Source organism: Corythoichthys intestinalis, chromosome 3 (genome assembly GCF_030265065.1).
Source record: "Corythoichthys intestinalis isolate RoL2023-P3 chromosome 3, ASM3026506v1, whole genome shotgun sequence".
NCBI classification, from domain to species: Eukaryota; Metazoa; Chordata; class Actinopteri; order Syngnathiformes; family Syngnathidae; genus Corythoichthys; species Corythoichthys intestinalis.
Genome location: NC_080397.1, coordinates 43,756,874 through 43,774,321, shown reverse-complemented (window position 1 = coordinate 43,774,321; position 17,448 = coordinate 43,756,874). Strand labels below are relative to the sequence as shown.

Genomic DNA, 17,448 nt, shown 5'->3' with positions numbered 1-17,448 from the left:
TTTACACGAACTTGCAAATATATTGAGAATTATAACATTGATTAATTTAGCATGAATTCGCAGAATTTCAAACTACTACTTTGCGCTTCAAACTTCGTGCCCTCACTCCATCGCGGATTTTATATCATTTATATCATAATTACATTTGCAGTGCTTAACAACCATTTATTAAAATATACATGTTCATACACGTTTTTTTAAATATACATGGGGTGGGGGGCATTTCTTATATGTAACTGTTGCCAATGTTGTTAAATCTGATAAATACATTGAAAAAAAAGTTATGTAAATAAGTTCCGTCTGTACTTCGTGGATTTTGGATTTTTGCAGGAGGGGGGATCCCGATTAACCGCGATAGAGGAGGGATCTTATTTAGCTTTTTTTTATCTGATCGTATTTTAAGTTTTAACTTTCTACATAATTTAACACATCCTATGCAGTTTTAGTGTGTGTTTATTAATTTATTATTATTATATTTTAAAGGATAAAGTTGATGGTCAGTTATGTCCCACAATGCCTTGCACAAAGCAAGATAACAAACATGGCGGCGCTTCCGTAGTGGCTAACTGTCACAATTTTTTTCTGCGTTATAAAATCCGACATTTCCATATTTTGAGCATAAAAAGTCCCGCTTGAGCAAATTGTTACACTAGACGTCAGTAAAGTGTAGTTGTGGATTTAAATTATCTTAAATTATCCGAGTTAACAGTTTGAGCAATGAAGGAGAATTTGACTCTGCTTCAGAGACTGGACGCACATCCGGACTCTCGCAGCTGGTTTGTCGGCTGGAGTCCAAACGGGACTCTTCTGGCCTCGTGTGGGGGCGACAAGGCCATCCGGATATGGGGACGGGAAGGTCAGTGTTTTTCTTCTTAGGTGAAGACAGACTAGAAAAGAAAACATTTTACCCCACATTATCTCTTGGACTTAGACGGCGATGGATTGGATGTCTATCGCCGTCAATGGATGTTTTAAATACTATATACATTGTCTTCTTTTACTAACTACCACAACAAATACTCTGTTAATAATGTACTATACGTGGGTTGGTATTACAGTGGGGCAAATAAGTATTTAGTCAACCACCAATTGTGCAAGTTTTCCTACTTGAAAAGATTAGAGAGGCCTGTAATTGTCAACATGGGTAAACCTCAACCATGAGAGACGGAATGTGGGGGGAAAAAACCGTAAATCAAATTGTTTGATTTTAAAGAATGTATTTCCAAATTAGATTGGAAAATAAGTATTTGGTCACCTACAAACAAGCAAGATTTCTGGCTGTCAAAGAGGTCTAACTTCTTCTAACGAGGTCTGTATTAATGGCACCTGTTTTAACTCATTATCGGTATAAAAGCACCTGTCCACAACTTCAGTCAGTCACACTCCAAACTTCACTATGGCCAAGACCAAAGAGCTGTCGAAGGACACCACAGACGAAATTGTAGACCTGCACCAGGCTGGGAAGACTGAATCTGCAATAGGTAAAACGCTTGGTGTAAATAAATCAACTGTGGGAGTAATTATTAGAAAATGGAAGACATACAAGACCACTGATAATCTCACTCGATCTGGGGCTCCATGCAAGATCTCGCCCCGTGGCGTCAAAATGATAATAAGAACGGTGAGCAAAAATCCCAGAACCACACGGGGGGACCTAGTGAATGACCTACAGAGAGCTGGGACCACAGTAACAAAGGCTACTATCAGTAACACAATGCGCCGCCAGGGACTCAAATCCTGCACTGCCAGACGTGTCCCCCTGCTGAAGAAAGTACACGTCCAGGCCCGTCTGCAGTTCGCTAGAGAGCATTTGGATGATCCAGAAGAGGACGGGGAGAATGTGTTATGGTCAGATGAAACCAAAATAGAACTTTTTGGTAGAAACACAGGTTCTCGTGTTTGGAGGAGAAAGAATACGGAATTGCATCCGAAGAACACCATACCCGCTGTGAAGCATAGGGGTGGAAACATCTTGCTTTGGGGCTGTTTTTCTGCAAAGGGACCAGGACGACTGATCTGTGTAAAGGAAAGAATGAATGGGGCCATGTAATGAGAGATTTTGAGTAAAAATCTCCTTCCATCAGCAAGGGCATTGAAGATGAGACGTGGCTGGGTCATTCAGCATGACATTGATCCCAAACACACATCCAGGGCAACAAAGGAGTGGCTTCGTAAGAAGCATTTCAAGGTTCTGGAGTGGTCTAGCCAGTCTCCAGATCTCAACCCCATAGAAAATCTGTGGAGGGAGTTGAAAGTCCATGTTGCCCAACGACAGCCCCAAAACATCACTGTTCTAGAGGAGATCTGCATGGAGGAATGGGCCAAAATACCAGCAACAGTGTGTGAAAAGCTTGTGAAGAGTTACAGAAAATGTTTGGCCTCCGTTATTGCCAACAAAGGGTACATAACAAAGTATTGAGACGAACTTCTGGTATTGACCAAATACTTATTTTCCACCATGATTTGCCAATAAATTCATTAAAAATAAAACAATGTGATTTTCTGTTTTTTTTTTTCCACATTCTGTCTCTCATGGTTGAGGTTTACCCATGTTGACAATTACAGGCCTCTCTAATATTTTCAAGTGGGAGAACTTGCACAATTATTGGTTGACTAAATACTTATTTGCCCCACAATAAATAACTTATCAGTACTGTATAGTCAGCCATTTTCTCTTCTTCATGTTTTTCTGGACTTAATTTGACACTTTTAGATGTTCCTCTTCGTGCAGGTGACTCATGGGTGTGCAAGGGCGTGCTAGAGGACGGCCACCAGCGCACCGTCAGGAAGCTGGCATGGTCTCCGTGTGGGAATTATCTGGCCTCTGCCAGTTTTGATGCCACTACCTGCATCTGGAAGAAGAAGAATGAAGAATTTGAGGTTGGCGTTGATCTTTTGCACTTGCGTACATTAAAAAATTGTGTTCTAGAAAAATGATCACTTCTCTCCTCTTGTTCTTTTAGAGCTTGACCGTGTTGGAGGGTCATGAGAACGAGGTGAAATGTGTGGCTTGGGCCCCTTCGGGCAACCTGCTTGCGACGTGCAGTCGTGATAAGAGCGTGTGGGTTTGGGAAGGTATGTTTTTTTGTTTTGTTTTTAATCTGTCCTGTCCAGCTCCTTGGAAATGCATAATACAAAATACCTTAAAATGCTTAAACAGTTTTAATGTGCCTCGTGGGAGTCTGGAATATTTGAATATATATGCCACGCTACCTAGCTATGAGTAGTGTTGCAAAGTCATTACGACTTCATTTACTGAGGGAATATACCTAATAAGTGATAGGACAAGAAGAGGGATGACAGGAAAGATTATGGTGTGGTGACAACAAGGCATGGTGAGTGTTCAAACTAGAGCTGAAACGAGTACTCGAGCAACTCGAGTAACTCGAGTTTAAAAACTGATCCGAGTCATTTTATTCACCTCGAGTAATCGTTTATTTTGACAGCTCTAAGCATCACGTTTTGCTCGGACTACTTTTAATGCGGGACAACGCGCTGTCACGTGCGGAGAGGAAGAAGGGGAGAAAAAAAAACTTACTGCAGCTGACAGCCGCCACAAACGACGCCGACGTTGCCAAATACTAGCCCGCACGATGCTACGTTGGTAACAGCTAGCGTCTGATGCGTCTCATAAAGATCACATGTATGTTGAACTAGATGCGCAATGACAGACTCGGCCGCGTCTGGGCAGCGTTATTAAACAGCCGCCATCTTAAAGCAGTACAGCGCTAAGCGCTAATAAAGAGCGCTAAGCGTTAATAAATAAGATTAACGTTACTGTCGCTACTAGCTCACGTAAAGTTAGCCCTGCGGAGGACTAGGTTTCAATTAATTATGACTACTGTCATTGCGTGGCTAACGTGTTTTACATACAGGCTTTAACATAACATAGCATTGTGGAGTGATGAGGGTGTAAAATAAAAACTTAATCATGCTAACTATCAATTTTAGCTCAGTAGTCATTGCTGGATAAAACACCAAGTTGCACTGGTCCCTAATGTGCTCCAGTACAGCCTGTATCATACATTTATTTTGAACACTGCAAAAACTCAAAATCCTATCAGGACTTACAGTTTAGACTAACTTAAAACTTAACTAGAACTTAAAAATGGCTTGACACAAAGAGAAATTCAATTGAAACACGAGGGAAAAAATCCTAACTTTTAAGTGATGTGTGTCATCAAGCGTAACGGCATTTTTAGGTTATATATATATATATATATATATATATATTTTTTTTTTAAATAAGATCTAAAAGTTTTTTGAGTGAAAGCAGTGAATGTCTTTTTTTTAAATTCTAGCTACAATATACATCAAAAATAAAGACATTGATTGACTGAAAATGGTTCAAGATTAGATGAAATGTCTTGTTTTCTCATGTATATTTATAATTGCTCTTCACCTAAAAATATATTTGTTTTATCCGATTACTCGATTAATCGATAGAATTTTCAGTCGATTACTCGATTACTAAAATATTCGATAGCTGCAGCCCTAGTTCAAACAGTGCCAGTATTATGAAAAATCACGTTTGATTTGTAGTGGACACAGAATAGCAGAGAGGTGTTCATGATCTGATCTGAAACATGATCACTCATTGCCTGTCTCCCCAGTTGAAATGGATTTGATGTCCATAACTGTCAATGTAAGTAAAGGAGTTAAGGGTTAAGAGCAACAAAATAATCCAGCGGTATAAGAATATTGTAAAAATAATACATACGTTTTTTTTTTGTTGTTGTTTTTTTTTTTTTTTTACATATATACAGTGGAAAAAAATAAGTATTTGAACACCCTGGTTGTTCTGCCTTTTGGTGAGTTTTGTAGAAGGCTTTTTTGTGCTGTCCAGCAGCGAACTCTAGTGGTCGCCTCGCGACATGGTTTTTTGTTTTTCTAGCCAATTCAATATGGCTGCACGACGTCTCTGGCTGAAGCCTAAGTTGCAACGTTGTGCTCACATGATCCTTGGACAAGATTTGTCCGTAAGTATGGATGTTGTGGATAATGTACATATTATGTTGGTAGGAGAAATGTTATGTTTTTTGTATGGAACGCTTTTTGTTTATGTTTAGTGAACTAGTCTGGCGTGCTAAGCTAACGTTGTAGCTAATGCTATGCTTGTATACTCTTTTTGTAGTTTTACGACGGTCCGGAGAGGACAATGGTTTAAGGCCATTCCATTAATAAATCAGATAAAACCAAAGGAAGAAGTCTGTTTATTAAAGCGTCGTTCACTAGCCGTCTAGCTTGGAAAAAAGTAGACGCTTCCGAGTGAGGACAGCATAGTAAAAGGACATCAGCGCGGCGGGATCAACTACGACGCAACACACAACAATGAGCCTACGGTCAGAAAAACACCTGGATTCTACAGACGAAGGAGCAACGCCAAGGCAACAACAAAGACAAGTGGAAAACAGAGACTATGCAGACAATACAGAGAACATGGATAACGCAAGCAATGCAGACTCACAGGTCAGGTCTATACGCACGCATACATCCAAGAGTTCATCTACTAGTTCATCTACTAGTTCTGCAGCACTAAAGGCGCGAGCAAAAGCAGTAGCCGCACGTGCACAGTTGGCATATTCAGAAAAAGAAGCTACCATGATGAAGCAAAAATCTGAGCTTGAAGCCAATCTACACGTCTTAAGTTGTCAAAAGGCAGTTGCAGCCGCAGAAGCAGAGGCTGCTGTTTATGAAGAAGAAGAAAGTTTCACAAAATCTGAAGTAAGACATTCAATTGTAGGACAACCTGCCAATCCAATGCAACGTACAGCAGAGTTTGTTCAAAGCCATCCAGACAGCTACTATGAAAGATTTTTATCGAAAATGGATCCACTCGCCAGCCACAAAGCAGCACGTGAGCAATGTGAAATGGCGATGAACACAGAAATAGATGAGAGAAATTTTTACAGTGAGAAAAAACCTGACATCAAAGTGGAGCAGCAAACACAAGAGAGAGAAGAACGCAGTCCACCCAAACTGTACCCGTATGACACTCTTCCAACTCCAGCAGAGACGCAGGGAAAACAGGACATCACATGTTACCTGAGACGGAGAGAAATGTTGAGTACTGGACTTTTACAGTTTGATGATCTCCCAGAGAACTACTGGGCATGGAAGGCGTCATTCCAAAATGCCATTAAGGACTTGAGATTAACAGCCCAAGAAGAAATAGATTTAATGATAAAGTGGCTTGGAAATGAGTCTCGCCAGCAAGCTAAAAGAATCCGATCAGTTCATGTCTTCAATCCAACAGCTGCACTTCATCTTTTGTGGGAACGACTGGAGGAATGCTACGGGTCACCTGAAGTCATGGAAAATGCATTGCTAAAAAAGATTGAACAGTTTCCCAAACTTAACAACAGGGACAACACAAAGTAACGAGAGCTAGGTGACATTCTACAAGAAATTGAATGTGCCAAGGACGGAGGATACTTACCAGGCCTATCGTATTTGGACACGTCTCGAGGAGTCAACCCCATCGTGGACAAGCTACCTTACGGGCTTCAAGACAAGTGGATCGCTACAGGAGCGAAGTACAAAGAAGAACACAAAGTCGTCTTTCCACCTTTTAGTGTCTTTTCAAAATTTGTGAGACAACAAGCAAAAATAAGAAATGACCCAAGCTTCGTCATCACATCTCCTATCAACACAAGCTTCAAAAAGGAAAAAAGCTTCAAAAGTGATAACAGGCGAGTGGTTTCCGTGCACAAAACAGACATTCCAACTGACACCAGTACAGCTCAAAAATGTTTTAGTAAGCCAGCAGAAAGTCCGGACAAGCTATGTCCATTACATAAGAAACCTCACCCGCTTACAAAGTGCAAAACCTTTAGAGCCAAGCCCATTGATGAACGCAAGTCATTCTTGAAAGACAACAGAATTTGTTTTAAATGTTGTAGCTCAACTCAGCATTTAGCGAAAGACTGTAATATGCAAATTAGGTGCATGGAATGTGGCAGCGAAAGACATTTGACAGCGCTACATCCAGGTCCACTTCCTGCTCCAGCGGAAAGTTCTGAAGTTGAGAAAGGTGATGGCGGGGAGACACACGAAGATGTAAGTGTCTCAGTTGTTTCTAAATGCACTGAAGTATGTGGTGATGCAAACAGCACACTTTCATGCTCAAAAATAAGCCCTGTAATAGTGTACCCAAAGGGTGAGCGAGATCAAGCAGTAAAGCTATATGCTGTACTTGATGAACAAAGCAACAAGTCGCTTGTCAAGTCTCAGTTTTTCGAGCTCTTCAACATAGAGACACGCTCGGACACTTATAAGCTTAGAACATGCTCAGGCCTGTCAGATAATGTCGGCAGAACAGCATCAAACTTCATGATTGAGTCAGTGGATGGTAGAGTAAAGCTCCCACTCCCAAACCTAATTGAATGTGACATGATTCCTGACGATAGAAGAGAGATCCCATCTTCACAAGTTGCTATGCAGTACCCTCACCTGCAAAGGATAGCAAACAAAATACCTCCGGTAGAAGAAAAAGTACCAATCCTATTGCTCTTGGGACGTGACATTATCCAGTTACACAAAGTTCGAGAGAGGATTAATGGACCGCGTAGTACCCCCTATGCACAACGTTTAGACTTGGGTTGGGTTATAGTTGGTGAAACCTGCCTGGGTAAGACGCACAAACCTCCAAACGTGAACGTCCTCAAAACAAACGTTCTTCAGAATGGCCGTGCTTCTTACTTCAGCCCATGTCCTAACACCTTTCAAATCAAAGAGTCGAATGGTTTTAGTAGCCAGTCAAACACTAAACCAACTTCCCAAAACGAACGTAAAAATACAAACACGGATCAGCTGGGACAAACTGTTTTTGAGAGAACCAAAGATGACGACAAACCGGCACTCTCAATAGAAGACAAATATTTTCTTGACATTATGGAAAAAGAAGTATATCAAAATGAAGATAACAGCTGGGTGGCGCCATTGCCATTCCAATCTCCAAGACCAAAGCTTCCAAGTAACAAGGAGCAAGCACTCAAACGTCTCCAGTCACTCAGAAAAACACTGGACCGAAATCCTGAAATGAAAAAACAATACGTGGAGTTTATTCAAAACATGCTGGACAACGACCACGCGGAGATCGCTCCAATTTTGGACTCAAACAAAGAACATTGGTACTTACCATCATTTGGTGTGTATCATCCTCAAAAACCTAACCAATTAAGGGTAGTTTTTGATTCAAGTGCAGAGTTCGAAGGTCAGTCACTTAACAAAGTGTTACTAAGTGGACCGGACTTGAACAACACGCTACTAGGCGTTCTTATGCGTTTTAGAAAAGAGTCTGTAGCATTTTCTGCTGATGTGCAACAAATGTTTTATTGCTTTCAAGTCAGAGAAGATCATAGGGATTATTTAAGATTCCTTTGGTATGAGAATAATGACATGAGTAAAAGTGTATGTGATTATAGAATGAAGGTCCACGTTTTTGGAAATAGTCCGTCTCCGGCTGTGGCTATTTATTGCATGAGGCGCGCTGCAGTCGAGGGAGAGGAGGAGCATGGACTGGATGCAAAACAGTTTGTAATGAGACATTTTTATGTTGATGATGGCCTTGCGTCTACAGCAAGCTCAAAAGAAGCTGTTGAAATACTGACAAATGCACAAAACATGTTGGCCCAGTCAAATTTAAAGCTGCACAAAATAGCCTCCAACGACAGCAAAGTAGTTGAAGCATTTCCTGTCGCAGAGAGAGCGAAGGATCTAAAAGACTTGGATTTAGAATTTGACAACATACCTTTACAAAGAAGTTTAGGGGTGTTGTGGGATCTTGAAAATGACTGTTTTACTTTTCATGTCAACACTGATCAAAAGCCATATACTAGAAGAGGTGTTTTGGCTACAATTAACAGTTTGTATGATCCGCTAGGATTCGTGTCTCCCATAACAATGCAGGGAAAAGCTCTTCTACGTGAACTGTCAGCAGAGCAAAAGGACTGGGATGAACCACTTCCCATTGAAAGAGAAGAGGAGTGGAACAAATGGAGAACCTCGTTGAAGCACCTCGAGCAGCTACAGATACCAAGGTGCTACCTACCTTTTTCTCAGACCACTGCTGTGAGGAAAGAACTGTGCATATTCTCAGATGCCTCCACCATGGCCATAGGAGCAGTAGCGTATCTGAGAGCGCTCAACACTGAAGGTCAGTGGCACACAGGTTTCATCATGGGAAAGTCCAAAGTGGCCCCCCGACCTGCTCACACTATCCCTAGGTTGGAACTGTGCGCAGCAGTATTGGCTGTAGAAATGTATGAACTCATTAGAGATGAGATTGACATTGAAGTGGACATTGTCAGATTTTTTACAGACAGCAAAATCGTCCTAGGTTACATACATAACAACACAAAGAGATTTTACACGTACGTAGCAAACAGAGTGAACAGGATTAGAAAAACCACACATCCTGCACAATGGTTTTACATTAACACAGATGACAATCCAGCAGACAAGGCCACAAGATCAATTGCAGCTCCTGCATTGACTTATACAAACTGGTTTAGTGGTCCTTCTTTTTTGACACAGCCGAGTACAGACACGTCACACTGTGACACATTTGCTCTCATCGAACCTGACGCAGATGCAGAGATTAAACCTGAAATCAAGACATTTGTTACTCAAGCTTCAGTAACACAGTTCGAGTCACGTCGTTTTGAAAGATTTTCTCATTGGATGAGATTATGCCACACTGTTGCATCATTAAAACGTGTAACAGCATCTTTCAAGAAAACAAACTCAGAAAGTAAAGGCTGGAAGTGTTTCAGTGTAACTAACACCCCAAATGAGCTCGAGAAAGCAGCGAAATTCATCATTCACACAGTTCAGACTGAAACATTCAAAGAAGAGTACAGGTGCATAAAAGCAAACAAGCCACTTCCAAACCTAAGCTGTCTCAAAAAGTTAAATCCAATCATCGATGAAGATGGGCTCCTCAGAATAGGAGGACGCTTGGCACCTGCAAATTTGACAAAAGAGGAAAAACATCCACTCATCATCCCAAATGCTCACCATGTAGCCGTCCTTCTTATCAGATACTATCATGAGAAGGTAGCACATCAGGGACGCCACCTATCAGAGGGTGCGCTCAGAGCAGCTGGATTTTGGATCAAAGGCAGTAAAAGACTCGTCTCTTCTGTAATTCACAAGTGTGTTCTCTGTCGAAAGCTTAGAGGACAACTACAGACACAAAAGATGGCGGATTTACCCATTGACAGACTTACACCTATGCCCCCATTCACCAGCGTAGGACTGGACGTTTTTGGCCCCTGGTCAGTCATCACACGTCGCACCAGAGGAGGAAGTGCAGACAGTAAACGCTGGGCTGTACTTTTCACCTGTATGTCCACAAGAGCTGTGCACATTGAACTCATAGAATCAATGTCAACATCCAGCTTCATTAACGCATTAAGAAGATTTTTCAGCATCCGTGGACCAGCTCAAATACTTCGTTCGGACAGAGGTACCAACTTTGTTGGCGCATGCAACGAACTCAAAATTGATCACAAAGACACAGAACTGACCTCCTACCTACAGGAGAAAGGATGTACATGGCTTTTCAACTCCCCACACTCCTCACATATGGGAGGGGCATGGGAAAGACTCATCGGAGTCGCACGACGAATCCTGGATGGAATTCTTTTAAAAGCCACAAATGTCCAACTCACTCATGAAGTGCTGAGTACTTTCATGGCGGAAGTAATGGCAATAATGAATGCGAGACCACTCGTACCAGTATCAACAGATCCAGACAAACCAAACCTTCTCACACCAGCAACTCTTCTAACCCAAAAGACCAACACGTTAACTGCCCCAACCGGAAACTTTGCACCTCCTGACCTCTACGCAAAGCAATGGAAGCAAGTGCAGTGCATGGCGGACACTTTTTGGAAACAGTGGAGAAGTGAATACCTTTCCTCTCTGCAACAAAGGAGAAAATGGACAGACGATAAACCAAACATAAAAACTGGTGACATTGTGCTATTGAAGGATGTTCTTGCACATAGAAATGACTGGTGTATGGGAAGAGTTGTGAAAACATTTGAGAGTAAAGACAATAAGGTTCGAAAAGCAGAAGTTAAAACTGTGAAAGATGGAAATGTGAAATTGTTTATGAGACCAATTTCAGATTTGGTTTTGCTACTACCAGTTGAGAAGTAATCTCGTATGTTGTTGTAATTGTTCAAAACAAAAAAAACAAAAAAAAGTGTTTTGTAGTGGCACAATTGTATTGTACCAGGCGAGGAGTGTTCTGCCTTTTGGTGAGTTTTGTAGAAGGCTTTTTTGTGCTGTCCAGCAGCGAACTCTAGTGGTCGCCTCGCGACATGGTTTTTTGTTTTTCTAGCCAATTCAATATGGCTGCACGACGTCTCTGGCTGAAGCCTAAGTTGCAACGTTGTGCTCACATGATCCTTGGACAAGATTTGTCCGTAAGTATGGATGTTGTGGATAATGTACATATTATGTTGGTAGGAGAAATGTTATGTTTTTTGTATGGAACGCTTTTTGTTTATGTTTAGTGAACTAGTCTGGCGTGCTAAGCTAACGTTGTAGCTAATGCTATGCTTGTATACTCTTTTTGTAGTTTTACGACGGTCCGGAGAGGACAATGGTTTAAGGCCATTCCATTAATAAATCAGATAAAACCAAAGGAAGAAGTCTGTTTATTAAAGCGTCGTTCACTAGCCGTCTAGCTTGGAAAAAAGTAGACGCTTCCGAGTGAGGACAGCATACTGGTATTTTGCAAGTTCTCCGACATAGAAATCATGGAGGAGTCTGAAATTTTCATCGTAGGTGCATGTCCACTGTGAGAGAGATAATCTAAAAAGAAAAATCCAAAAATCACAATGCATGATTTTTTAACGCTTTGTGTGACACAGCTGCAAAGAAGTGTTTGAACACGTGTCTGTCAGCTAGAATTCTGACCCTGAAAGACCTGTAAGACCACCTCCACTCTAAGTATTATCCTGAATCAGATGCACTTTATTGAGGTCGATGGCAGCATAAAGACACCTGTCCACCCCATACAATCAGTAAGACTCAAACTTGTAACATGGTCAAGACCAAAGAGTTGTCCAAAGACGCCAAAGACAAAAGAAAGGAAAGGAAAGGGAAAGGGCTACGGAGCAACTGCCTTGTAGCCTGGAAAAAAAGCTCCACTGTTGGAGCAATCATTAGAAAACAGAAGAAACTAAACATGACGGTCAGTCTCAATCGGAGTGGAGCCCAATGTAAGATATCACCTTGCGTGGTCTCAATGATCCAAAAAAAGGTGAGGAACCTGGTGAAAAACTACAGGAAACGTGTGATCTCTGTAATTGCAAAGAAAAGCTATTGTACCAAATACTGTATTAGCATTCGTTTTCTCAGGTGTTGAAATACTTATTTGCAGCTGTATTGCACAAATAAATCGTTAAAAAAAAAATCATACATTGTGATTTCTGGATTTTTGTTTTTAGATTCTCTCACAATGGACATGCATCGACGATGAAAATTTCAGACCCCTCCATGATTTCTAAGTGGGAGAACTTGCAAACTAGCAGGGTGTTTAAATAATGTACTTATTTTCTTTCCTGTATATATATTTACTATAGTTCCAAAAAATCGATTATTACATGCATCGTGATTAGACACGCGACGATTCGATTATAATTCATAAAGGTTCAAAAACGATGATTTTCCTTCTTTACTTTGACAGCCGCTTGTAGCGGAACGAAATTCAAGACACGTCTGCCGCACGGACACCGTTAACGGAGGCATGTACAACATTATGATGGATGCTCCTGGTTACTGGGAGAGATATTTACTCTTTTTTAAAAGACTGGAAAATAAATTTGTGTATGATGCAGGCAGGAGCCGGCGGTCGCGCTTTTGTGCGCAAGTGATTTTTTAGAACGAGAGGAGAAGATAGTTCGTTGCACCTTGTCTTTCAGATGTGTTTTAAGGCATTTCAATTGAAAAATGTCCTGAGTGTGTTGCTAAGACCTGTGTGCGTCTATAAGAGGTGAGTACACGAACCCTCTTGTATTGTTTATGTGTAGCCTTTATTGTTGTTGTTTTTGAGATGTTAATAGTTAGCGCCGAGCGCTAAGCTAATTAGCTAATTTGCTCATGTGTATATTATATGCGGAACGTGTAAAACCATGATTAAGTACAGTGGTAACACTACAAACATGCGGAATAGTACAAAAATCTGTTGTTGCAAGTGCTCCCTGGGAGCCGACAGGCGTGTGTGCTTGTGGGTGGGCAGGAGGAGAACAAAGTGCACGCGCTGTAATGAGTGTCTGTGTGCCGATGTTGGAGGCTGCCAGACTTTTTTATGTGCTCGGCAATAAACGCCACAAGTTAAACGTGATAAAGAGCAGTTCTGATTTCCACCTGTCACTCCGAGAGTTACACAAGGGAGGTAACAGTGTGAAAACAAAGTATATTGGTTCAAAGAAGTCTTATATCTAAAGACACTTTGTGTCCAGAAAATGTAGAATTCATTCCACCAGTGTAAATTTTATTGTATTGTTGAGAGAAATAAGTATTCCCTTCAAAATGGTTAATGTTTTTGCACTTTCTTGTAAAAAAAATAATTAATAAATAAAAAAGCAGCTTAAGGGCAGCTTTTTGTTGTATGGGCATGTTTCCATCTTTCCTGTTGAATCATAAGGATATTTTCTTATAAATAATGGACATAAATTTGGTTGGCTACTTTATTAATCAGTAATGTATGATGCATCGATAATTGTTCAAAAATCGAATCGTAATCAAATCGAATCGTGGGGTGCCTAAGATGGCACACCCCTAATATTTACGCTATTGAAACAAACTGCAGGACAAAGGAATTGTCCAACTACAGCAAAAATGTCAGGAAAATCATAACCAAGATAGCTCAATTATGACCATACTGTAATTTATTCATGTAAAACAATATTTGGAACGCAACTTTACAACCTTATTTTGTGCTACACCATTGACTTGCAAAAAAAAAAAAAAGTTAGTGTTCTTTTTGCTTCGTTGAAACCACTTCTGTACTAATCCTAACCTTTTTATAAGGATAGTGTTGGCATAGCTTTGTTCAAATTATAGGGGAAAAAATTTTTTTTAATGTGATTCCCCCCTGCTCCATAGAATAAAATATGCAGCGCACTTTTTTTAAAAGTGTCAAAATGCCTTTCCATAATCTCTTCCCTTGATTGTGTTACGAAATTGTGAGGCATTGCTGTGCAACAGAAATGATGTTCTAACATTCGTGTGTCACAGTTGATGAAGAAGACGATTATGAATGCGTTACAGTGCTGAATTCCCACACGCAAGATGTCAAACATGTTGCATGGCACCCGACACAGGAAGTGAGCTCATACCGGCACTTGACCGAATTTTTTTCTGTGCGCTGTACTGATTTGCTTTTTTATGTAGCTTCTGGCTTCCGCAAGCTACGACAACAACATCTGTATTTACAAGGAGGTAGACGACGACTGGGAGTGTCAGGCTACATTACAGGGCCACACGTCCACCGTGTGGAATCTGTGTTTCAGCGCCACTGGTGAGAGGCTGGCGTCATGTAGCGACGATCGCACAGTTAAGATTTGGAAGGAGTATCCCACTGAGAGCGGGCAAGGTGAATTCACATTGGCAAAATGAAGTTCTCATTGTCTTAGTAATGAGTGCGACGATGCTTTGATCAGGTGACAAGTCATGGAAGTGTGTGTGCACATTGTCTGGCTATCATGAACGCACAGTATACGACATTGACTGGTAAGATGTTTCAAAACGTTTTCATTTTTCGAAAAAAATAGCTGACTGTTTTATAATTTAAAGTGTCAATATGCACCTTCTAATTACCTGAATGCATCACATGGTCCCACCAGGTGTCGTCTGACCGGCGCACTGGCAACTGCTAGCGGTGACGATGCTGTCAGAGTGTTTAGGGAAGAGGTGTCATCTGACCTTGACCAGCCATTGTTCTCGTTGGCTGCGCACATGCCCAAAGCTCACAGTCAGGATGTCAACTGTGTGGCGTGGAATCCAAAAGAAGCAGGACTGCTAGCTTCCTGTAGCGACAGTGGAGACATCGCCATTTGGAAGTTCCACGAGCACGACTGAACATGGTTGACATTTTTGTATTGAGAACTTGATTGAAAGTCACACTGGCCAATGTGTTCCAATCCATTATCTTCATAAATGTACTTGTTAAAAAAATACATGGAATCCATCTGACATTACAATGCATTGTTATATAATTTCCAGATGTTTATATAGATAACCACAACTTCAAGTCTTTTCTTTATTGCAAAAAATCTTTGAAATTCTTTTTAAAAACATGTACTGGTTAACATTAACTCCAGCCCCTGTACCAACTTTTACATATTGTGGAGAAAAAAGTGCCAACAGAATCTCTGATTTTGTGGCTTTTTCTAAACTGACTACTGTATACTCAATTATTGTTCTGGATTGGAGTACATCACAGAGCTGACTAACAGAAACAGTGGTAAATATAAAGTCACAAAACAATAACTTGATTTAAAAGAAAATAGGAACTAAACTTTAGGAAATATATACAGAAATCAAACTGCCTCGACTGGTTCTCATTAGTCAGAGTCGCTATCTGCATCACTGTCAGCTTCTTTCACATCTGTGCTGAACTTGTACTCCTGGTCACAACCCATGTAGGCGTCGCTCATGAAATACAGCGTGTAGTTGTGAACACCCATCGCTGGTGCAACAAAGTCCAGTTTGACCTGTTGGGAGATTTAACATTAAGTGTGCTTCATTTTCCAAACAGCCACTAATTAGGCATAGCGCACAGACCACCAACCTTTGCTTTCTGTTGAAGCGTCAGTCTCTTGATAGAGATGAGGCTGTTGGATTTGGGGTCTCCAATCACTACCCACCAGCCCTCTTCACGATTCTATGTTAAGCATTAGATAAGATTAGTTAAGGAAAAGAAAGTACATTGTCATTCTTAGGTAAACTGGCAGATAAGCCTAAAACGTAAGTGCTATAAAAATACTACAATCACAAATATTGTTGTATTGGTGAATCAGACTTCACTATTAGTTGATGGGAGAAGGGTCCATTCTGTTGGGGCCCTATTTTCAAAACTAAAGCCGCTAGCTACCTAAAACTAAATCAGGCACTTCCCTAAGGCATATATATACAAATCTCCATGGGCAGCAGCATCAAAAAAATCAAAGTCGTTACCTAATACAAATCCCAATTAGTTCTTAATTTTTTAATTGAATATAGGAATAACAAAACATAAAATGGCTATAAAATTCTCAGATTTTACGCTAGATGCAGATGCACACAAAATGCATAGTTGCCTATATTTTCAGGATCAATAGCAATATTTGACAAATCATAGAAGTTTTCGCTCGAAATGGCGACTTAAATGTGTATTTCGTGCAATTTTTTCATGTTTTCAACAGCTAATAAATCACTCAATTTTCACATAAACTTAATACTTGAGGAAAGCATGCAGAATCATCCTAATTTTACTGAAGCAAATTTTGCATTTTCTATACACAATCACAACTTATTTAGGTTGAATTCCGATGTCACCATTGCCTTAGCACACCTTGCCGGCTATCTGGCCCGCGTCGTTTTTAGATTGAAATGTTACATAAAATAACACGTACAAGCCGGGTATTTTTGGATGGATGCAGAAATGTTTTTGCGAAAAAAATGGGCAGTTGCCTGAAAATTACCTGATTATTTGAATGTAAAGTTATGCTACTGTGTATGGATACAAAACCCAACATGGCGGCCATCACAAAACAGCTTTTTAATTGGAAAACTCCTGTAAATAAATGCTTAAATCCCGGAATTTCTATAGATATGAAAGTAAAACAGACTAGATTCTTAGTAAACATAAAAAAAACGGGCATGAACATAAAACAGTCTTAATTCTTGGTTAAAAGCAGAAAACCGGGCAGTCGTCATTCATTTTATGTAAATATTTCAAGCTAAATTTACGCTAATTTTTTCCATTGATTTTTTTACACGTTTCAAAGTGCATGCATGGTGCAATTTTATATAATAATGACCTTGATTCCTCAACCAAATCACTCTTGAGAAACTCCTGCCTGCTTGTATGGACTAAAACTTTCGTCCTGTTTCCACCAAAATACAGCGTTAAAATGCAGCGTGTTTTAGTTTATCGCAGTGAAAGCTTCTACGACGCTCTGCCTGGCCCGGCAACCTATGGGAAGCCGTAGCGCAACGTCTGTAGGAGATGTCTCGTCAACTGATAGTGAAGTCTATTGGTGAATTGTGTTACCTTCCAGTCAGAAATTTTTTCAATTTTTTAATTTAATCAAATAATTGAAATACTACCTGAGGGAACATAGGCGCAATGACAGGCCCAGTGACCTCCTCCTCACGTTCCAATTGGACCTGGACCAGAACTGGATTGCCACTGAGAATAAAAATAAATCTTTGAAGCTACAG

The 17,448-nt window shown here is 40.5% G+C and overlaps 2 protein-coding genes across 5 annotated transcripts in view; one reads left to right on the top strand and one right to left on the bottom strand.

Annotated features, from left to right (window-relative positions):
- The first annotated feature begins 528 nt into the window (after positions 1-528).
- Positions 529-17,353, top strand: ciao1 (cytosolic iron-sulfur assembly component 1). Of its 4 annotated transcripts, XM_057831803.1 has the most exons (7): positions 529-856; positions 2,732-2,880; positions 2,964-3,075; positions 14,260-14,348; positions 14,416-14,617; positions 14,685-14,754; positions 14,868-17,353. In XM_057831803.1, exons 1-7 carry the CDS (start codon positions 718-720, stop codon positions 15,100-15,102), a joined length of 996 nt encoding a protein of 331 aa, XP_057687786.1. In that variant the 5' UTR covers positions 529-717; the 3' UTR covers positions 15,103-17,353. The 4 variants fall into 4 exon arrangements, 1 of the variants encoding a protein (XP_057687786.1); XR_009062753.1 differs by lacking the exons at positions 529-856; positions 2,732-2,880; positions 2,964-3,075; positions 14,685-14,754; positions 14,868-17,353 and adding exons at positions 3,084-4,979; positions 5,135-11,438 and having other exon boundaries at positions 14,416-14,440; XR_009062752.1 differs by lacking the exons at positions 529-856; positions 2,732-2,880; positions 2,964-3,075; ... (2 more) ...; positions 14,685-14,754; positions 14,868-17,353 and adding exons at positions 3,084-4,979; positions 5,135-11,438; positions 11,594-14,253.
- The window catches only part of snrnp200 (small nuclear ribonucleoprotein 200 (U5)), a 29,660-nt gene continuing 27,472 nt past the window's right edge, over positions 15,261-17,448 (bottom strand). Inside the window, exons 42-44 of the mRNA XM_057831802.1 lie at positions 17,335-17,416; positions 15,815-15,907; positions 15,261-15,737 (exon numbers count right to left, since the gene is read on the bottom strand). Of these exons, the coding sequence (XP_057687785.1) occupies positions 15,588-15,737; positions 15,815-15,907; positions 17,335-17,416 (325 nt within the window). The 3' untranslated portion in view covers positions 15,261-15,587. The remainder of the gene's footprint in view (positions 15,738-15,814; positions 15,908-17,334; positions 17,417-17,448) is intronic.

What these genes read in the sequence shown, in the direction of transcription:
- ciao1 (XM_057831803.1), top strand. Translation starts at nt 718, where the DNA reads ATGAAGGAGAATTTGACTCTGCTTCAGAGACTGGACGCACATCCGGAC. An exon ending in CATGGCACCCGACACAGGAA is followed by an intron (nt 14,349 to 14,415) that starts GTGAGCTCATAC and finishes TTTTTTATGTAG; the next exon opens with CTTCTGGCTTCCGCAAGCTA. An exon ending in TCCCACTGAGAGCGGGCAAG is followed by an intron (nt 14,618 to 14,684) that starts GTGAATTCACAT and finishes TGCTTTGATCAG; the next exon opens with GTGACAAGTCATGGAAGTGT.